The sequence below is a fragment of the Seriola aureovittata genome, chromosome 17 (genome assembly GCF_021018895.1).
Source record: "Seriola aureovittata isolate HTS-2021-v1 ecotype China chromosome 17, ASM2101889v1, whole genome shotgun sequence".
Lineage (NCBI taxonomy): Eukaryota > Metazoa > Chordata > Actinopteri > Carangiformes > Carangidae > Seriola > Seriola aureovittata.
This window is the reverse complement of record NC_079380.1, coordinates 2,939,331-2,962,026: the sequence shown is the minus strand read 5'-3', so window position 1 is coordinate 2,962,026 and position 22,696 is coordinate 2,939,331. Positions and strand designations below refer to the sequence as shown.

The window sequence follows — 22,696 nt, the reverse complement described above, 5'->3', positions numbered from 1 at the left end:
ATCAACCTCTGACAAAGGTTTATTCTCAAGTCTCATAAAACTATTTTTAAACAAGGGGAAGAACACATGGGCTGCTGCTTCTGAAATAAACAAATAGAGATTAGAGAGAGAAAGATTGAACTAAGACAATAAATCATGTAGACTCAGATGTCCTTAAGGAAATGAGGATAAATAAAGTTCTCAGAGACTGACACGGACAAAGTATAAGAAATAAAGAGGCACATGAAGAGCTGCCACCTCATGCAGAAGGTGAAAAGGGATGAATGGATGAGAGTGAAGTCTTTAAACAACCTTGTAATGCTCAGGTGAACTCAATCAGGTAAATGAGGGGTAGTAAGGGCGAAAACGAGCCAATCAGTGATGAGGAAAGGGAAGGAAGTGAGGTGGGCGACGAAGGAAAAGGAAAGTTAATTTATATTTTGTTATATAGCCCGCCTTCCCTTCACACTTCCCTTTTTTTGCTGCCTTGGGGGAGGAGTCTACGTCAAGCTTCTATAAAAGCGTCCCACCCTCCCGTCCAGCTCAGCCCAGAAGACAAACTGACGTCGGGACGCGTCGCTGTGTTAAATCCACTGCAACTCTGACCCACCGCTGCACACTGAACAGTCACGCCTGGTAAGACTCACACCTATATTCTTATAATATTCTTCTAAACTCAAGGGGTGAATTAATAATGAACCTAAAAGCGCTTTGTTATTTATCATAACATAAAATCAGTTCCTGTGACCCTGTTGTTTTCAGGAGCGGTTGCTCAACAGTGATTTTGGAGTCTGTTATCGTCACTGGAGTCTCTATAATGTCCTGTAATGTTCCTGTTATTGTCTGTCTTGGTTTTTCTTTAGAGTTTACACTGATCATTTTCTTTGAGTATTTTTTGTAAGTGTCGTACAGCGGTATTTTCTCTGCTTCCAGTCGTTGTGTAATATATTTTTTGTCGCTTCCCTGTAGAAGTGTGTTACAGCTCAACTATCTGTTCAGTATCAGATGATGTAAACATTGTGTAACTTATTGCTCCAGCTGATGCAGATTTCCTGTAAAGTCACACACACACAGAGCGCGAGGGCAACAACAGGAAACATGACAACTATAAGAGAAGATCCACACAGAGCGATAGTTATATAGACAGGTTAGGTGGACTGGACAAATATACTAGTAATTGCATAAACTTCAGACATAGAGCATTATACAGTGCTGGACCACGTGTGGTGGATTGTACAGAATATGGGAATATACATTTGAAGTATGTTACTTGTACTTGTACTATTCAGTGGATAACCATTTTACATTTTGAAATACATACATTTGCTTACATAATATATGATAAGCTTGTATATGATGCATTGTTATAGACTGACCAGATGATATATAAATAGTTCAATGAGCTCCTCTTCCACCTACAACAGGAAGATGCTATCAGTTATAATAATCTATAAAAGTACAGTTAATTTTCTGCACTATCATTACTACTACTTAGTACTTTTCATACTTTTTACTTTTATACATTTTGTTACTTCAGTACTTTGAATAACATTTTCAAAATAAGACTTTTACTTGCATTGACCCACTGTGGTGGTGCTCCTACTTAAAGTAAAGGATCTGAACACATCATGCGCCACTGTTGACCACATATAGTACACATTTGCCCATCTGAGAGATAATTAAAACATACACTACAAACAGTACACAACAATTTACATGAATAAAGCCAGTTTTCTTTGGGATAAATGACTCATATGTTCTCTGTAGCATCCACCTGCACTGATGTTACCATTTAGCAGTGCTCATTTCCTCACTACCACACAGTATAAGATAACACTTGACCAGATCAGATGAACTGTAGAAATATGAATATTCTGTACAGTTTGTCTTATGTAATGTGTGGTGTTGAAAAGTTTCAAACTTCCACCGTTTTTGCAGTTTCTTTTACCACAGTAAACCCAGTGACTGTTAGGAGGGAGGAGACAGGGAGAGGTTTTTATTTCCAGGCAAACACTGGCAATTACATCATGTGGCTGCAGTGAGTAATGCAGGCAGAGCGGGGCAGGCAGGTGGTTACCAAACCCTTTCTAGAAGTAGGTCGAAGTTTCTGAGAGTGGTGCCCTGTGTGTGTGTGTGTGTGTGTGTGTGTGTATGTGTGTATATCTGCCTTATCTCCTCACACAAACTGTCAAACCTCTTAACTGCTGCCTTTCTGCAGGTCAGGCCACTCTGACAATAGAAGATTAGAGCTGATAACTGAAATGCTGTTATTATTATCATTAGCACAGTGGTGGCAGTGTCATTATACTGTCATATTAGCGATAACTGTGGGCTAACAGCTGTAGTTACACAGCTGCAGGAAAGTAGTATAGTTGTAGTAGCAGCAGCAGTAGCTGAAGAAATAGCAGGAGCAATGGGAGCAAGGATGCACATCCTTAAATAAAAGTAGCAGAGCCACAGTGTAAAAATACAAGTTTGCTTATTCATGTTCTTGTGATCTTTCTAAACTTCAATTTAAACTTCTCAAACAAGAAGAGTTGTTGCTTTCCTGTTTTCTGTGATAGACACTGAATATCTTTAGACTGCTGGTCAAACATGTGAAACTAATGATCAGATTAAGAGAAAACCATACTTAGTGCAAAACATTAAAGATGCTATTTGTAAGTTTTGCTTTTGCTACATAGCTAACATTAGTGTTAGCAGCTGTTTACTTACCAGTCTAGCAGACACGCGAGTTCAGCAAACTTCATTCCTTTACTTACGAACAGCTGTCTCCCTATCATGTCTTTTCTTTTTCTAAAGTTAGAAATCTAACCAACAAGCTCACTTTCCGATAGAGACTCACTCTGGCCTCCAGTCTGCCCTGAAGATGTAGCACTGCTCAGAGGACATATTATAACCTCCTGTCCTCTTTCCTGTGAACGCAACCATGACCAAAGCTCATGTCAGACGACAATCACCTCCACATGGCAAGAAACCATGTTTGGCAGCAGAGAAAACTTACAAATAGCTTGTTTAAACCATGTTAACATTCTGAGTTAGATGTTTTATTCTATAGATATTTATTTTCTGCTGTGGTAAATGAATTTCCCAGTTGTGGGATAAATAAAGTTAATCTAATCTAATCTAATAACCCTTTTGTGTAATATTTGGCCTGTGTAGTCAGTTCTCTGCTCTGAATGTCTTTATCCACAGGAAGAAACGTTTGTGGAGTCTCCATGAAGACCGACGTGTTTTGGATGAGCCTGTGAGAACGGGAAACCTTCACATCCAGACATTGTTTCACATTTTTTCCATCACAATCAGCTCCAATAAGAAAAGAGCGCCTTCAAAACTACCATTGAACACTAAGCGACTTTAACAGAGTGGAGCCGTGTAGTGCCTTGTTCAGGGGTACATTATTAATTCTTCCCTAACTGAGCAATTTTACAGTAGAATTTAATATAAAAAATTAAAATTAAGAATTTCCCAACTGGGACCACTCATCGCGGTGGTAACCGAACTGAACCCTAGACCCTTTGGGTTTCAGGGATCCACCTCGTGACCTCTTTGTATGTCTTCTGACATACTTAAGACCATGCTGTACCTAAAGAAATACTTCACAGAGGGCCTCATCCAGATGGCCATCCTGCTGAGCCTCTGTGGAGTGAAGGTCGACGTGGGACTGGAGCCCTACCTGCCTCCCTCTTGGCATGAGATGATCCTGGGTCCGGCCTCGGCTGTGACCCAGACACAATTTCACAACCTCCGCAACCGCCTGGAGGACGGCCATGGCCTGCACCCCAAGAATGTGGACCCGGATGGGTATTTCACGGCACGAAGGCTGCTAGGCTGGGTCCGCTCTCTGGACAGAGTACAGGTAGGAGAACATGCAAATCTTTATCTCAACACTCCCAATCAAAGGTAATTTTAGGTGTTTCACTGTTGCTATGTAAAGCTTTTATTTAACGTAGGCTTCACAAGTCTCTCACAAATTTAGAAATGCGGTGTTTTCTGTCTTTCCTCCTCCAGAGTCTCAGGATGAAAGGAATAATTTGATATTTTGGATACTCGTCTTCTTGAGAACATTTTCATATCTGTCTGTTTAATATGAAGCTACAGCCAGCACCTGGTTAGCTTGGCTTAGCATTCCGCCTGGAAACAAGGAAACAAAATCTGCCTACCAGCACCTCTAAAGCTAATTTTTACCCTGCAGCTTTTGTATGAATTAAACAAATAAGATATGACATATTAGTTTGTGATCGTTAGACAAACTTGAACGGGAATTTTGTTACCTTTGGACAGAACCATGCTAGCTGTTTCTAGTCTTTGTGCTAAGCTAAACTAACAGGCTACTGGCTGTGGCTTCATAAGTAACATACAGACAGCAAAAAAGAGTTGAAATCAAGGTCACAGAGTTATTTACACACCACAGAATGTTACAATGTTTTAGATGTGTCTCAGATCAATCAGTAGCAGAATTTAACAAGACAAATCAGGTGGTCTTCTCGCGGACTGCTGTGCCTATGAACAGTCTCAGATCAATTAGTAGTAAACGTGAACAAGACAGTAGCAGACGTAAACAACACAAAGGCGTTCTCACAGACTGCAGAGCTCTTTTTCTGTGGATTTCCAGAGGTTATAAAGGTGCTGCAGATGACAGGACCCCGAATTCTGTCTAGAGCAGATTCTTTCAGATGTCCAGCAAGACAACTCTGATTCAGAAGAGGAAGTGGAGGATGTATCAGAAGAAGAAGATGGGGAGGAATACAACCCAGAGCATGATAAATCATCTTCAGAAGAAGAAGAAAACCCTGAAGCTGAAAGAGAGACTTTCCTTTCAAAAAATGACAAAATAACATGGTCCTCAGCAGCATATGACCAACACGGCAGGCATGCAGAACAAAACGTCATAAAGATGACCCCAGGACCCACAAGGTATGCCGTTTCTCATGCCCATGACATTGTCTCTACATTCTTCCTGTTTATCACACCAGCAATAGAAAAAATAATCCTGGAGATGACAAATCTGGAGGGTTTTCGCAAATATGGAGACAGCTGGAAAAAGATGGATGAGACTGACCTGCAGGCCTACTTAGGGCTGCTAATCTTAGCCGGTGTGTACAGGTCCCGAGGTGTGGCTGCAGCTAGTCTATGGGATGCAGAGAGTGGAAAGCCAATTTTTCCGAGCCACAATGCCACTCAAACTCTTTCACACCTACTCAAGACTGCTACGATTTGATGACCGTGAGTCAAGACCAGCAAGACGTGTGACAGACAAACTTGCAGCCATAAGAGAGGTCTGGGACAAGTGGGTGGAGCGGCTGCCCTACCTCTACAATCCAGGGCCTGACGTAACAGTGGATGAGCAACTGGTTCCATTTAGAGGTAATCTATTTTCATATTTGTAATAAAAGTGATTTTCACTATTGATTTGTTTGACTGTTTTCTGTGACACTGATACTAATCACTGATGCTAATGTCTTCTGTCCAAAGGTCGTTGTCCTTTCCGGCAGTATATGCCCAGCAAGCCAGCAAAATATGGGATCAAGTCATGGGTGGCTTGCGATGCCAAATCAAGCTATGCTTGGAAAATGTAAGTCTATACCGGGAAGCCGACCAGTGGATGCCCAGAGAAGAACAAGGGGATGCGAGTTGTGCTTGATGTGACAGAGGGACCGAGGGGTCACAATGTGACATGTGACAATTTCTTCACCTCTTATGAACTCGGACAGCAGCTCCTGAAGAGGAAGATCACCATGGTTGGTACAGTTCGAAAGAACAAGCCTGAGCTCCCACCTGCACTGCTTGCATCAAAGGAGAGAGAGGTCTTCTCATCAAAGTTTGCCTTCATGCCCACCACCACTCTAGTTTCTTACCTCCCAAAGAAAAACAAGAATGTAGTTCTTCTGAGCACACTGCACACAGACGGTGACATTAGCGATCGTGAGGACAGGAAGCCAGTCATCATCCTAGACTACAACCGCAACAAAGGAGGTGTGGAGAACCTAGATAAGGTGATTGGAACATACAGCTGCAGAAGGATGACTGCCCGCTGGCCCCTGGTCATCTTCCACAACATCATTGATGTTTCCTCCTACCATGCCTTTGTGATTTGGAGAGAGATCAACCCGACCTGGATGTCTCGTAAGCAGAACAAGAGGAGGGTGTTCCTGGAGCAGCTAGGAAAGGCACTTGTAATTCCACTCATTGAAAGAAGGAAGGCCCCGCACAGAAGCCTCAGCAGCAGTTGTGAAAGCTATTCAGAGTGCAGGAGCTCCTGATCAACCTGAGGATCCAGCTACCACAGCCACTTCCCCAGCTAGGGCAAGTAAGAGGAAGAGATGTCAGTTCTGCCCTCAAAAGAAGGACTGTAAAACACATACTGTGTGCTGCAGGTGTAAGAAATATATCTGCAAAGGCTGTGCACTTGCATACTGCCCTACATGTGCTAATTAGTTGAATGGGTTATGTTATTTTTCATATATTTGTATTGTACATTGTCTTAAATTGTTCACTGGAGAAAGAAAAGAAAGAAACTGAGTCATTGGGATTAATAAAAATGCATTCAACACTCCTTTTTGCACATTTTTTTTTTCTTTTCTTAAGCTATATAAATACAAGTGAAGAGGGAAAACTCAGGTATTCACACATTTTGTGGTGAATGACAAGTTGTTTCTTCAAGCAAGATGAAATTTGGTGTTTAAATTCAATTAAGCTGCTTATATTGGGGGTTTAGTGAAGACGGGTCATTTTGACCCGGAGGACACAGGGTGTATACAGAAAATGAGGACAACAGGAGGGTTAAGCTACCTGTCTGTGTTTCTAAATAGTTTTCCCTCCTAGCCTTAAAGAAATGAAGCATGTGAGCTATTATAGGGACAATGAATGTAATAAGCATTTTTTTCTCAATGAGAATAACGTGCCAAATTTGAAAATGCTTCATACCTTTCTCCACAGGTTCCTCACGCAGAGCTGGAGACTTGGCTGGTCCAGAGAGAGCCAGATCCTCTCCCCATGGAGTGTCCAGACCAGCCCTCCCTGCTGGAGAGAGCTCCTGCTGCGGTAGAGAGAGAGCGACGTGATCCATCTGTGGAGCCCAGAGCTTTACGTGATAATGAGGTACAGCTGTTTCATTCACACATTGTGGTTCATAACTTTTAAGGATTCGTGCTCGCCAATGTTCTTGTGCAACATCAGAGCGGGAGCGAATGATTGAGGATCTTTTATCATGTTAAATAGTCTTTTAGCCAAGACTAAATTGCTACAACTACTAGCTCTAAGCAACATCAGTGTACATTTTCCCTCAAATCCCACTTGTCTTTAATTTCTAGGAATTGTAAATTTTATGACTGAAACAAAAACATAGGATTATTATTATTATTAAGGTCTGCCATATTTCCCCTTTTCAACCTGAAAGTCTGGTGCCTGAGGAACTGAGTTCAGAAACTAAACTAGGAACTAAATGCCAGGGAAGTAGCATGTTGACTGTTTCATACAAGTTGTCCGACCACAAACGTTGTCAGACCAAGTTCATAGCTGTTCCGACTGACCACACTGCATAGGCTGCAAAGAGGAGGGGGGAGTAGCAATAGCTCAAATCCTGCCCACTTTCTCATCACCCAACACGGGGCTGATCACTGTGTGAAGTGGGCATGGACGTCAGATTGTTGGTTTTGGAAAGTTACGTCTGGAAAGTGCAGGGGGCGATGGTTCCAAACTATTATTGACAAACCAAGTTAAGTTATTGATTCTGCGGGGTCTTGAACTGAAGAACTTCTGTGTAGAAACCGACACATTGAAGGGATGTGTTGAAAGGTCCAATGTCCAATATTTTTATTTCTAATTGAATGTGCTGGAGCTCAGAGCCTGAAGAAGAAAAAATGTGTAACTGTCCATACACTTGCAGTCTGGACTGTAAATGAATGAGATGATAAAACTACAGCTATTCTAGTGGCTCTGAGAGGCTGCACTGAGGCACAGCAGGGATGTGAGCTAAATGCTAATTCTTGCATGCTAACACGCTCACAGTGACAAACATAGACTGTAAATAAAGATGGATGTAGCCTCCGTGGCGTCACCCACAGGTTTCTGAAGAGCAGTTTTTTTTTTTTTTTTTAAAGTATATTTTTTTGGGCTTTTTATGCCTTTAATGGACAGCACAGTGGAGAGTGACAGGAAACGGGGAGGCAGAGAGAGGGGGAATGACATGCAGTGAAAGGCCGTCCGATGCGGGATTCGAACCGGGGCCGACTGCAGCGAGGACTGTAGCCTCTACACATGGGGCGCCTGCTTAAACCACTACGCTACACGACGCCCCTGAAGAGCAGTTTTGATACTCAGTGAACTGCCTCACTGTTGCCATCTTGGCAGTGCCAGACTCCGCCTAACTCCAAAAATGGTCCAAGAGGAGGGGTGTATGTGGAGCCCAAACATCGGTCAGTGCCGGTTTGTGGCAAGCATACGCTCACCCACCTGTCAGTTGAAGCGACACACCCTCAATTCTACATATCTTTAAGTCTTAATAAAATGTAAACGGGTGAGTTATAGTTGTCATGAAGGAGGGAATTAACTGTAGAGACCAAAACCGTTTTTGCACCAGGCTGTAAACATGTTTATTTTGGCTGTAAAGTTGGACATTTTAACATGGGAGTCTGTGGGGATTGATTCACTGTTGGAGCCAGATTCTAGTGGTCGTTAGAGGAACTGCAGCTTTTGGCACTTTGACATTTAACTTGAAACCACGTGTGTAGGGTGGAGTGAGGAATGAAAAGTCAGGGGATCTCCAAAGTCATCAGACTTCAGCATGGCACTAAAATAAGTAGTTGCTTCTAGTTGAAATTAGTTTCCAAAGCCACACAACAGTCTGTTTGTCATACACTAAAATACACACACACACACAAGATGCCACAGAGGTATAAAGGTTTATGAATAAAATGAAGATTTTACTAATTATTCATTTGTAAAATGTAAATGTAACAATTAGCATTGTGGAGAAGTGTGCTGTTTTTGACAAGAGTGTAATGTCATGTGAGATGATGAGTCAGAGTCAGATGAGTCAACAGAAAACCTGACCTCACCACTGATGACCTCATCAAGGAAATAAAGCATTAGAGACAGTACAGCTGAACAAGCTGAACTACCTGCTGTAGAGAACACACCTTTTAAATAAACACACAGCAGCCGGCGAGTCCCGGACCTTTAAAATCATTCATTGTGCCTGTACTTCAGTAACTTAGTTATTGGTGGTTGTCAGTAGCAACCGCATTTGTTAAGCATTATGTGAACAGGAAAGAACAAGAAGAGTTTCACACATACTCTTATTGTGCGTAAGTCCAAATGGAGTTAGTACAAATGATCTTTTTAAAGCTGCACCAATTAACATTTTCATATTAATAATGGGACTAATAACTGTGTGATATGTGGACATATATATATATATATATATATATATATTATATATATATATATATATATATATATATATATATATAAAACAATAGAATAATCATCCAACTTTGCACTTACTATATGAATTTAGCACGACAGTGGATTATTCTCTGCTTTATGATGCCTCTGCTGCCCGGAAACTCCTGTTGGACGAGTCAGCATGACGTCCTGTTTTACACACACTTCACTCACATGTTGGGGATGTCTCAGGCCCAGGTACACCAGAGGACTGTGGTGAACTGAGGCTCACAAGACAGTGAAAGAGAAGAAACAAACATGCCTGGAGAGGAGGCATGGGGGAACGGCTCCAAAGACATGGCTGCAGATTCCCTTTACCTGTCAACACGCTATCCAGTGTGTGCTCAGAAAGCAAAAATAAACCTGATGAACACATGAACACATTCAGGCAGAGCAGTCTGATCTGTCTTACAGAGACTTGGCTCAAAGATCACACACAGCTACAAAGAGGCTACAGAACAATCAGATAGACGGAGATGAACATAGATCGGCAAAAATCAATAGGACAAAACAGTTCTGCTTACACAAGCAAGTGAGCACCCTGAACTGTCTCTTTTACACCTTTCTATCATCTGTGAGAGTTTGGACAAATCCCTCTTATTCTCACTAATGATGCTGCAGCAGAGAGACTGATCCCCTCTCTTGTTCTGCAGTTCAACCTGTTTTTATTCTCCTACAATTTAATATGTATAACTTATATGGATTTTTACCAACCCTTCAGCAAAATGTGGACTGTCCAACTCACCTTACCCGCACTCTTGATCGTTGCTTCAGATCGTTGTTTATACCTCTAAGGCTGTTTGCAGAACGGCCCCCTGGGAGATCAGACCCTTTGCCTAAGTACAAGGCACCAGTGAAATGAGTGAGGCCTGTCACCAAAGTAGTAAGTGTTTTTTGAGGAATGAACTTTGAGAATCTTCCCAACCAACAGGACACGGGAGTTAAAAGAACTGAGAGGATGTCTTAATGAACGTTACTTATTGCAGTGGTGACACTGAATTATTCCCTGAGGAAAGGAGACAAGACTAAAGAAATGATTGATTGAGCCAAGCAGATTTTAAAACGGAGCTTGTTGTAGCTAATGGCGTGGTCCAGTCTTGGTCTGCAATTGAACTTCTCTGAAAATACAAATTATTATATTTTTAAGAACTGCACACAATGGCTTCATCTTCTTAGTACTCAACAGTTTTCTGGGTGAGTCAGTCATTCGGTGCAGATCCCTGAGAGCGCTTTAACGTCCCACTTGACTTCACGGTTTGGTCATTTGAATCGCAGGCTGAGGAATAAGCTTTCTAGAATAGTTAGCGTTGCTAGCTACATAATTTGAAGGCCCCAGATGAAGCTGAATGAGCTGTGTACTGCCAGGACAAGAGATAAAGCTCAAAACCCTGATATCTTGTTCTGCTGTTTTTTATGTTATTGTGAGACAAAGACAATTTTCCAGAAATTCTGTTCTACTCTACTCTGCCACAAATCCCCCCTTTTAAATAACATATGGGCGACAGTAGGTAATGTAAGTGATCTGGATGGCATCGCTGACTTCATGTTTCTGCTTGCATGAACTATGAGCTCCATTTATTAATGTCCACACCTCAGACATGTCTGGTCAAGCTTTGACCTATAAAACAGATTCAAGCACATACATTCACATATGTTTACATGACTGCTGATCTAGTTATAAAAGACTGTCAGAACTTTCAGTTCAGATACTGACATGTTGAAAATAAACTGTAGAACTCATCATGTACGCAGGGACTGTAAGACTCAGGCAGGAAGCAGGAATTATACTTTGGTGTCGAGGATTTAAGCAGGAATTATTATTCCAAGAAGATCCATGCAAATATTCCTGCAGGTCTGTTGTTAATTCCAGAGGCAACAATGATCCATCATCTTTAACAACAGCCAAATAAACACGTTCCATCACTTCATGTAGAATCACACACACTAAACTGTGACTGCATAACATGCACGCAGACACAACACAGGTTTGGACCATATATAAATAACCCAGATACTGCCCTACGTGTTGAGTCTGGACACACACACACACACACACACACACACACAGTCATGTATCATGCAGGCAGTGTCAAGCAGAGCAACAGGCGGCAATTTACTGTCTGTGTTTACAGAAGAGTCACTATTCTTAGTTAAGACAGAGTTGGTGAAAGTTTTTGGTTCATGCCAGCAACAATATATATATATATATATATTATATATATATATATATATATATATATATATATATCGGCATTAATAAAGCAGATGTGGGGGGGAATTCATCTACATATTTTTTTAGATCATTTTGTGTTTTAGTTTCTTCAGGTCTAAACATGTTAAAGGAATTATTTTCCATCTTGGTAAATACACTTTTATTCTGTGTGGTGGAGTTAGATGTTGACATTGCCAACACTCTTATGTCTGTATGTTAAATATGAAGCTACAGCCAGCAGCTGGTTAGCTTAAAGACTAACGATTCATTACTTTTAGCTGTTTATTTTGCTTGCTACGCTCGCTTGCTAATTACTTTTCATAGCTCTCAGTTGCAGCTGATGGTGTTCAGGTGTTGTAACTGGCTCTGGTTGGTGAGAGCTGTGTCCTGTGCAGTCACTTCATCACAGCTTGGGCTGATTATTGTGACAATAACTACACCAAAGATTAGACTTAGACCAACTTGTTATCCTATTTGTGTGTTCATTTTCCTTACAAACACAACATTTTTTAGTTTTATTTTTTTTACCAAATTATAATTTCTGATTTTCAGAATTAGTCGAGCTTCTCCAAAGTTTTCATGTACCCCCCCCTGTGGTACATGCACCCCTGCTTTTTTTTGTCTTCTGTGCTAGGAAACTGAATATTTTCGACTTTTCCAGACAAAAGCAGGTTGATGATGTCATCTTCGGCCCTTGGGAGTTGTGCAGCTCTTTCCACTGTTATGTCACATTTTAGAGACAATAAGAGCTTAAAGCTTAGAACAGTATTTTTCTAATATTTGTATATTTGAAAAATGGAAGATATGTCCTAAAGTGCTGAAAGGAGGAAAAGCATATTCTGTGATGGTGAGCAGAGAAGAAACATATGATCTTAATGGGAATGAACACACACACACACACACACTCACAGGACATTGCAGACTTGACAGAGCACATAGAGATCTAAGTACATGGCAGACTACCACAGTCTCTCACCCTCCAACTGAAAGTGAATATAACAGTGTTTTTGAATTCCCCTCATGTATCAAATGGCACTCATACACACAAACACACATACAGTCACACACATGCACAAAACACCGAACTAGCTTCCTCCTGGCCTTGTGACCAACTGGCTTGTTTTGAAACCTGATCACTGGCCCACTGCGTCCTAACACACATCTACATTCTTCAGTTTTGCAATCCCCTCCTGTTTACTGCATCGACACACACACAGACACAGACACACACACACACACACACACACTCAGATGCAAAGAGGCAGAAAGCATGCATGTAAACAAATGTGCACAAATGCATGAGGTGCAAACGTGCGCTTCCATATCCAGCAGAGGTACAGGAAAGATAAACGGGAAATCATGCTTGTGCCAAGAGGTATCAGCTTCATACAGTGGCAGTAAAATAAATCTGATCTTCATCTACGTCACAAGTTTATATAAACACAGTGTCTCTGAGCTTATATCACACAAACAGTTATAATAGTTTGTGTCTTTGTTGCACAGTGCTGGTGGAAAAAGTAAGCGAACCCTTGGATTTAATAACTGATCGAACCTCCTTTGCCACCAATAGAGCTGAAACAAGCTCTTAGGATGTCTGTTGTGAGCGGCTCCCTTCAGCTCACTCCACAGCCTCTCTCCTGGATGAAGGTCTGACTGGGCCACTCCAGATGGTGGATTTTCATTGTCTAGTAGATTTACTTCTCCTGAGCTTCAGGAGGTGGACAGACACCCAGACATTATTCTGTAGAGACCTTGATAAACTTGAGAATAAATTTTCCCCTCCATGATGTGGAGCTGCAAGTAACTCTCACACACTCTTTTAATCAGTGTTGGTTTAATTGAGCCGCCAGTGATCGGCTACGACCTCTTTTGCTCACCTGAAAATGATTCAGGTAATTTAATGAAATTAGTATTCTAATAAATAATATATTATATTATAGGTCAGTTGGTGTTCATCATTTCATAAACTTCAGAGTTCAAGTTGTATATGAAGTTTGAGTTTGGGTCATTAGTCAGTAGCAACACTTTCATGTGTCGAGATCGATCAGTGTCAAGAAACTGGGTCAATACTATTTGTGATTTTTTCCCCATATTATTCATGTTGTACACTGCAGTCTGTACTTGTATAGTTTGGTTTCTTTTGGCTAATTTGCTGCCCTCATGTGATTTGCACGGCACCTTTTAGCCCGTATGACGGTTTCTTCCACTTGTGCTGTTTTTAGGAGGTAGTGTACACCTGCTCAAGGGGCGTGTCTCTGTTTTTACAAAATCAAGAATCAGTGATGGTAAATGTCAAAGTCAGTAAAGACTTCTCAACGGCTCATCATCCAATCCTTGTCAAGTTGCGTAAGGTGGCGCCTGAGAGTCAACTGTCCTGAGCTTCCACAGTTTCATGACTTGACTTCATGACTAATGTGTCATTTCTCTACATTTAAGTACTTTTTGGACTCTTGCAGATAAAGGTAAAATGCTATAATGATTTTTTTTTTGTGGGATTATTAAGGATTATTAGTCTGATGATTTTGGCATTCAGTTGCACTCTTAATATGTGTATTGGGAGAGTGGCATAGACTCTGTACTGTATGTTACATACAGCTACATACTACATACGTGTCCTTACTTGCCAGCTGCTGCGGGTCCCTGGGTTTGTCTGTAAGCCCCCAGCCATGTCAGAAGAAGGTTAAAGCTATTCTAAGCCTGGCTGTCTGTCTCTGGGTAAAATTGGAGCCTTTACGTTCTTTACATAAAGACTGGTGATACCGAAGACATAACTACAGTGTTGTACACTCTAGTAGTTAGTGTGGTGGTGTGTTACTCTTTCATAATTTTTTATGTTAGATCTCGGTGTCATTCCTTTGGTTGCCTTGAAGGCTGAATGGAATCACAATAAGACTAAAAGGTACCTGACCAAAACCAATCATACAAAAAAACAATTAATGCGCCTCTAAATGAGGTTCCATATTGTAGTGGTTATTATTTCTGCTTTACATGCAGAATGTCCTGGATTTAGGACCCAGTGGAATCAATGCTTTAGGAGCTGGCCTGTCTCCAGAGCTTGTGCAGTAGTGAACATAATATGTTAACCCACTGTTAAGGCGCAGTGGTGTCTCTTACCTGATCATTTGTCATTTTTGTCTCTGCAACCAGGAAGGAACACCAGGACGCGGTGCTCTGGATGAGAGGGGAGAAGAAGAGGAGGATGAAGAGGACAACCTGGCCAGGATGCAGCAGTTTTACAGTAGGACAGAGGGAGGACGACGACCAGGAGGTTCCTACGGCCGTACTAACAGAGAGCTGACTCGGAATGAAGAAGACCCGGTAAGTAACATTTATTTTAACGGCACAGTGACAATTAAATTACACATTATTTATTTTTGTGCTTTCTACTTTGAAGATAATAAAATTTTGGAGCTAGCAGCTGGTTACTGTAGATTTACATTAAAAACTGGAAACAGAACTGGCTCTGTCAGAAAGTACTGAAAATCAACAAAACACCATCTCGCAAACTCACTAATTCTACTAATAAATGTGATATCTTATTTGTTTAATCTCTACAAATGCAAAAGTGTAAAAATGACAATTGGCTGTTTTATGGGGAATTACAGTACCAGTCAAAAGTTTGGACACACTTTCCCATTCAAATGAAATGACTGGTACTGTGTGTGCCCCAAAACCTTCTGGCAGGGATCAGTTGCCAGACACACACTAATTTGTCACTAATTTGACATATCAGGTTAAAGGTCTCAGTTTGCTTGAAATGAACCAGGTCATCATCGCCGCTCTCTAGCTGCATCTCACCTGCTCCTCAAGCTCTGTCCAAAAGTGTAACAGCACACGATGCAGTGTGTGAAGACTTCAAAGAGAGCTTGAGAGAAGTTCAAGCCCTGACTACTTGTACATCAATTCAGACTTCGGAAAGGGGGTTTCAGATGCTGTTAGACAATCTGACGAGCACTATGGTTTAAGCACACCGAGGCCTTAAGTGTTGTAGACAGAAGTGTTGTTACTGTTTGTCCTTCATGAGCAAGAATGCAAAGTAGTCACCTGGTTATATTATATGAAAACATTAGCTAATGGTTGCGAGGAATGGCAACAGGAAGAAGTTAGTGAACATCACTTTAACTGAATGGGCATATCAGCCTAAGCCGTTTGTAGTAGACCATTAGCAATGCAAAGTTGTAGAGTCTGAACTGCTGACCGGACTATTAACCAAAGTTTTTCACTACCAGTAGGCTATCTACTTTTTTTTGACATACTGCATATATGTTTAAAGTTGTGTGTGCGTTAGCTTAGGTGATCAGAGCGTCTTTCATGCTTGAAATCAGAGCCTGATGCTTCATCCTTAAACGCTGGACCAGAGCCAGCTCAGCAGAATAAGAAATCATGAATGACACACTATAGCAGCTGCACCCCAGGGTGCATGTTACACCAAGAGTGTGCTTTCTAACACGTATAGCTATGCATGTGTGCGTAACAAATGAAGATGAAATAACTGCGGGCCATTAGCTTATTTCAGTTCACCTTCTGACATATTTCATAGCGGCATTAAAAATGATCAAACGTGGGTCACATAAGTCGCATCACTGTCTCTTGTTTTTAGGGCAGATCTGCTACCCAGGATCCACTTTTCCCACATTCCCTTGAGAGAGAGAGCGAGAGCGAGAGCGAGAGCGAGAGCGAGAGCGAGAGACAGACAGACAGACAGACAGACAGACAGACAGACAGACAGACAGACAGACAGACAGACAGACAGACAGACAGACAGACAGACAGACTTTTTTTTTAGAGGCCATCCTGCTCATGCCACCACATGTGGGTCACACTGAAACTACTTCTTGGTAAAGGGACATTCCCTAGAGGAAGCTTCTGGATAACAGCCAAACACTGACCAATAATGTTCACAGCTGGTCTTAATCTGATTGCGATGGTAAAGTGTTTTGGCATCATTAAATGTTAAACAATTAAACAGAAATGACTCCTCTAGGGATCCAGCATTTGTATCAGAATTTAACTTTTATACTCTCAGGAACAAGAAGAAGACCAGGTTTCAAAGTAGCCCCATTCCCATTCTAGCAGCAGGACTCGAGAGATGGCAATAGATAGATAGATAGATAGAAATTCATGTCCATTAGCTCATATTTGGTAATAATAATAATAATAACAACATTAATAATAATAATAATAAAAAACAGTTGATAATAAATAAACAATAATAATAAGATTAGTCCACTTCCTTTGGCTGAGGTGTTGTATAGCCTGATGGGAGTGGGAACAAAGGATCTCCTGAACCTCTCTGTTCTGCAATGAGATGAGACATTTACTGCAGCTGTAGCTGCTTCTCTGTCCTGCCAGAATGTTGTGGAGAGGATGGTTGATATTGTCCAAGATGGCCTCCATCTTACATTGCATGCGTCTCTCCACAACAGTCCTGAGTGAGTCCAGACTCCTGCCAAGCACAGACCCAGCCTTTTTAACCAGCTTGTCCAGTCTCCTTGTGTTCATGTGGGACATGCTGCTGCCCCAGCAGACTGCAGCATAAAAGAGTACACTGGTCAACAATGTCACAATGGCAGTAAGTTTATGTGGGCCACTATTTTGGACCCGACTAAAATATCTCTTCAACTATTGAATGGATTGCAATGAAATTTGATACATACAGTATATTCAAGATCCCCAGAGAATGGATCTTTATAACTGTAGTTATCCCCCAACTCTCCCTGTAGCACCTTCATCAGGTTGACATTTGTGGTTTTGAATGAAATGTCTCATTAACTACTGGATGGATTGCCATTAATTTGATAACCGACATCATGCTCCCCAAAGGATGAATAGGGACAAGATTAACAGCATACAGCCATACTGTAAACCTCACTAAAGGAAAGGGATCACCACCATCATTAGGATTCATCCTCTATGCTAAATATCATGGTTATCCATTTAATAGTTCTTGAGATATTTCACAAAAAGCCAAAATTATCAACCTGCTAGTGGCACTAGAGGGAAAGTCAGGGGATCACCAAGTTCAGTAGGATTGACCCTCTGGACTTTACATTTCTGTTCAGAATTCCAATCTATTCATAGTAGTTGAGCTATTTTAGTCTGGAGTGATGGACTGCCCAACCGATAAACAGACCAATAGTGCCATCCTCTGAGCCATGCTGCTAGCATGCCAAATAAAAACTGAAACCAGTGTCTTTATTGTAGCCTTTTCTCTCTAAACCTCCCTGTCTGTTTCTTTCTCTTCTTTCCCTATTTTCAGACTTCTTTCTACTTCCAGGAGTGTTTGAGGCTGTTGGATGAAACCTTTCCCCACACAGAGGAACAAGAGGTATTACCATAGCCTTAAGTTCTCTTGTGTCCTCCTTTGAACTTTAACAGTACTTAAAACGGTCGTTCTTTCTTGTCGCTCAGTTAAGTGATGTTGGCAGTAGAAGTGGAGACCTGGAACGTCACCCACCAGGCAGAAATCCCCTGCTGTCCCCCATCATCCCCTCTAATAACCCCTCTTTGGACCTGGAGCTCTGCTGGCAGGACCTACTCGCCATCATGGAACCTGAGGTAACTGGGAGGATGAAAGTAGATGAAATCCCATTTAGCAAAAAAGAATAAGATGCTGAGATGAATAAGCCAAGATGCAATGAATTTAGATCAGTTTTGTATCTTTCCTCTCCAGAACACAGATGTTGATGATGACATGATGACATCATTTGACCACGCCCCAGATTCAAGACCATCTGGGACCCCTTGGGGTGTTGGGTCTGCAGCTCTGCACCAAAACTGTAACAACCTTGACAACGGCATAACAGACGTTGATCAGGAGGTCCCTCTAATGGAGACTCCAGTGCAGCATGGTAATTCAATTCAAAAGTCTAAGTTTGGTGTAAGAATTCATAGCCAGTATTCTTACACTTCAAAAACTCAACAATTGAGCTTAATGATTGATTCATGACAACAAAATTGTCAAACTGACTTGTTTCTGAAGCTGTTGACCACACTCATAGCCTTCCTCAATGGATGGAGTTGATCATTTGTCATTTGAAGCTGGCTTAGTCATCATCACTTCACCACCAAAATTCTGTACATTGGCCATGTGATAAGATCGAAACTATTTTAATAACAAATGAGACTCCATTTACTGAACAACCACAATGTGTGGTTGAAAACTTATAATAATGATAATATAATAATATAATGTAATATATCTTTAAGAGTAAGCTAAACCTTGTGTTGAGATTTTTTTTATCAACGTCTTCAAAAATTATCCCAAGTGAAAATAGACAGTAAACAATCTTGTTTTTCTTATTTTCTGAATTTTCCATTAATGAATGGAAAAGTGCTGTTGCATTTCCAAAATTCTTCATTCTTTTCAACAGTGCCCTTCCTTTCTCTCCAGGTTTGTTGCAGTCTCCAAGCCAGTCAGTGCTAGAGCCAGCCCTGCTTCCCCTCATCCCCAGTGCAGAGTTGGATGACCACAGTTCAGCCTTAAACACAAGGGACATTTTGAAAAACACAAACATGAATACCTTGCACAGCCCTCCAGATCACATGGATCTCTTGGGAGAGGATCCTTCAGATTTCTACATGGGACAAAATGCTGAAGATAACTCAAGTACCCTAAACATAAACCTGCTGGCACAAGATATTGTAGATAACATGGAAGCCAGTCCGGGTTTACAGTATGATCTCTACCCTGAAGACACGGCTAGCTTTAATGTTAATTTTCATTTGCATGACTTAACACCTTCTAGTTCTGCCGCATCTCTGGGGGGTAATAATATGGCCCAAGACCTTCTGACATCTCCCTCCAGTGTCTTTTTGGTTGACGAGGAGGATATTGGGGATGACGATGGTCTCCCTAGCCCACTTAGTGACCTCCTAGTGGATGCTGCCATCTTAGACGAGAGGAGATTGTTGGACATAGCTCTGGAGGAAGGATTCAGTCCGGAGATGGATGCCAGGCTGGAAGAGGAGGGCTACCTGGACTGTGAAGTAGCCAAACAGGACACTGGCAGAGATGATGACCACTCAGTCGCAGTCACAGAAGATCCACGTGAACCAAGAAGGCATCAACAAGGTAATTAAACACGTATTTTTAATATAAGTATATATATATATAAGTATTTTTCTGCATCTGTGTACCTTTTTTCAAGAGCACACTAATGCTAAATTCAAGTCCTTACTATAAAACTGTAGAACTTACCTTGACTTTTCATCTTCCCTCCTCCTAGACGGTGAGGAGGAGGCAGATTCCGACTCTGGTCTTTCCCTGGACTTCAGCCACAGCCCTGCTTCTCCAAGTGCCTCGGAGACCTCCTATTACTCCTCTTCTTCCTCCTCTTCATCAACCACCTCTTCATCCTGTGTGTCAGCTGTGGAAAGTCCATACTACGAAGATGAAGATGAAGATGAAGATGCTGAGGCTGAGGAAGGGTTAGTTAGTTCGGACATGGAAGTGGAGGTGACAATAAAACAGGAGGAGCTCGAAGAGGAGGAGATGGGAGCAGTAGGAGGAGGGTTTCCTGAAGATGTTAAACTCTTTCCTGCCAACTATGGTGATCGCAAGCTGTTGAATGGCTTTCCGTGGCTGGAGCATATCGGCCATGATCACACGTACAACCAGCCCTGGTCCTCCACCTCCCCTCCATCCCTTGGAAAGATGCCCACCAAACACACCAAATCCTCCCAGCGACATCACAACCGCAGGCATTACCACTACTCCTCCTCTGAGACCAAAATGTGGAGCAGAGATGAACGGCGTGCACGCGCCTTGAAGATCCCTTTTTCCAATGAGCTGATTGTAAATCTGCCAGTGGACGAGTTTAATGACTTACTGACCAGTTATCAGCTAGGCAAGGATCAGCTTGCCCTCATCAGGGACATACGACGCCGTGGTAAGAACAAGATAGCTGCCCAGAACTGCAGGAAGAAGAAGATGGGCGTACTGCTGGGACTGGAGGATGAAGTGTCTGGTTTGAGGCGCCACCGTGTGCGGCTGCTTCGAGAGAAACAAGACGCCCTGAGGAATCTGCAGGAAATGAAACGTCGACTGAACACCTTGTACCAGGAAGTCTTTTCCCGGCTAACGGATGAGGACGGAAGGCCACTGGATGCTACAGAGAACATGCTTCATTTCGGTGACGATGATAGTGTTGTGGTGGCTTCGCGCGAACAAGAGGCATGGCTGCCACAGACTGGAGAAAAAACAAGCAAGAAACAGAGAAATAAAAAGAAGTGAGGAGGTGGACAAGCCATGAATATTCTCACAGGAGTTTTGGGCATTATAAAATGCAAGGAGAGTAAAGTGATTCCTTAAGAGGAATGATGCAGTTGTCGATGAAGGAACACAGGAATTCTTTATCTGGTGTCAAAGGAAGATGATAAAAAATACCATTAAATCCTTTAACACCCAAACAGATATCCCTGATGGTTATGTTGATGATAGGACAACCTTTACTCCAGGATGTGTTGCTCTCCATTCTTCACTATAAACATTTTCTACACTGGGAAAGCACTTGAATCCAACTCTTATGTTTACATAACACTGAGGTAAATCTAGGCCGCTAAAAAAAGTCAATAGAGGACTTTGGACCAGAATATAATGAAGTCTTCTATGCAAAATCCTGCTCTCAGTTGCCAAAGAGACTTGAAAATATTAAAGAAGCCATCAGGCTGGTCCCTGACTGTCGGCTAATTTAGACAATCGTGTGACACTGAAAGTGATCGGAGATGGGAGAAAGAATATGAAGAATTCGGTGGACAAGGAGCCTGGAGCTTCACCAGTTTTCACACCTGTGCATACCTGATCACTCATTAAAGAAAGTGGGCTGTTGGATTGTTGAAGCCAGCCCGTCCCAACACCACAGACTGAACAGACTGAAACAAACTATTTGTTATACACTGATGAACTGACTGAGGAATTACTTTTTCGCCCGTGTACTAAAAGGATGCATGATAGCATGTGGATTTCAACTGTGCCTTTTGATTATGTTTTTATGTTTTACAACACACCTATTTGTCTGTGAGGCTATATCCTATTGTCTTGTTCAAACAAGATGGTGGTAATCTGTGTTTCAACCATAGCTGAAGTTGAAGCTGACATTCAAAACAGGACTAAAGCCTGCTGTCACTCTTGGCAGGTCTGAAACACATGGGATAAATATAGACAACAGTGGAGTTAAGTCGTTAAGCTATTAATGTTCAAAGATTGATGGGGATGGAAGTGTAAGTCAGATTCCACAAATACACATTGAACTGACTCAGTAAAAATGTCAGATTTGAACAGACTGATAAATTCAAATTCTAACATTTCTCAAAAGTGAAGGCTAGTTTGTGTTTGAGTTGTTTTAAGTTAGCATGTCACCCTCTGGTGGTCGTGCACAAAGAGAACGGCATAGAGATTCTGATGAAATTATTACTGCAAGGGAAATGGCAACAAAGTTTACCTAATGTACAGTGTTCTATATTGTGGTTGGGAAAGACGTCTATTCAAAGGTAGTAGGGGAAGTCATGTGACTAATAATAGTAAATTTAGAGTTTCTCAGGGATTAGCATAGTCAGAAGAACATGCTAATAAATACTTTTACTCCATGTGTAGTCACAACACATTCAGTTTTCAATACAGTAACTCAGTGTTTGTTTGTTTGTTGTTGGGTTTTTTTTTTAAGCAGGAGTAGTAGTAGTAGGTGAACAGTACTTGTACTAAAAAAAAAAAAAAAAAAAAACTACTGTACTACCTGTGCCCCTTGCATAGCAAAGACATGCACTGGAATTAAATGGGTTGCACCAAAATCCCATTTTATATCCTGCAGACATGTCTGTCACTACCACTGATGGAACAAGCCTCTGTTTGTTGTTGTGGTTGTTGTTGTTAAGTGTTTACTTTTTATGAATGCCCATTTGTGCTTGTTGGTATTCAAAAACTTCTCAAACCTCATCTTTGGTATTATTAAAAACATCTTTGGGTGTTAGTTGAGTTGCGTCTCTGGTATTTAATAGCAGAAATCACGGCTATCAGATGTGGCTATTTGTTCATTTTAACTGGGTCTGTCTGTATAAACT

General features: G+C 41.5%; 2 protein-coding genes across 3 annotated transcripts; both read left to right on the top strand.

The window, feature by feature from the left end:
• Window positions 1-526: 526 nt before the first annotated feature.
• Window positions 527-22,605, top strand: nfe2l1a (nfe2 like bZIP transcription factor 1a). Of its 2 annotated transcripts, XM_056400798.1 has the most exons (9): window positions 527-615; window positions 3,175-3,838; window positions 6,919-7,080; window positions 14,786-14,956; window positions 17,898-17,966; window positions 18,050-18,196; window positions 18,312-18,489; window positions 19,032-19,712; window positions 19,867-22,605. In XM_056400798.1, the coding sequence occupies exons 2-9, from the start codon at window positions 3,533-3,535 to the stop codon at window positions 20,871-20,873; spliced, it is 2,721 nt and encodes a 906-aa protein (XP_056256773.1). In that variant the 5' UTR covers window positions 527-615; window positions 3,175-3,532; the 3' UTR covers window positions 20,874-22,605. The 2 variants fall into 2 exon arrangements, with proteins under 2 accessions (XP_056256773.1, XP_056256774.1); XM_056400799.1 differs by lacking the exon at window positions 17,898-17,966.
• On the top strand, window positions 4,642-6,851 carry LOC130184776 (piggyBac transposable element-derived protein 4-like). Its single transcript, XM_056400800.1, has 2 exons — window positions 4,642-5,346; window positions 5,455-6,851. Exon 2 carries the CDS (start codon window positions 5,607-5,609, stop codon window positions 6,240-6,242), a length of 636 nt encoding a protein of 211 aa, XP_056256775.1. The 5' UTR covers window positions 4,642-5,346; window positions 5,455-5,606; the 3' UTR covers window positions 6,243-6,851.
• Window positions 22,606-22,696: the final 91 nt, after the last annotated feature.

Coding starts and splice junctions, on each gene's coding strand:
- LOC130184776 (XM_056400800.1), top strand. CDS start 5,607: ATGCGAGTTGTGCTTGATGTGACAGAGGGACCGAGGGGTCACAATGTG.
- nfe2l1a (XM_056400798.1), top strand. CDS start 3,533: ATGTCTTCTGACATACTTAAGACCATGCTGTACCTAAAGAAATACTTC. Junction 7,081..14,785: donor GAGCTTTACGTGATAATGAG/GTACAGCTGTTT, acceptor CTCTGCAACCAG/GAAGGAACACCAGGACGCGG. Junction 18,197..18,311: donor TCGCCATCATGGAACCTGAG/GTAACTGGGAGG, acceptor TTTCCTCTCCAG/AACACAGATGTTGATGATGA.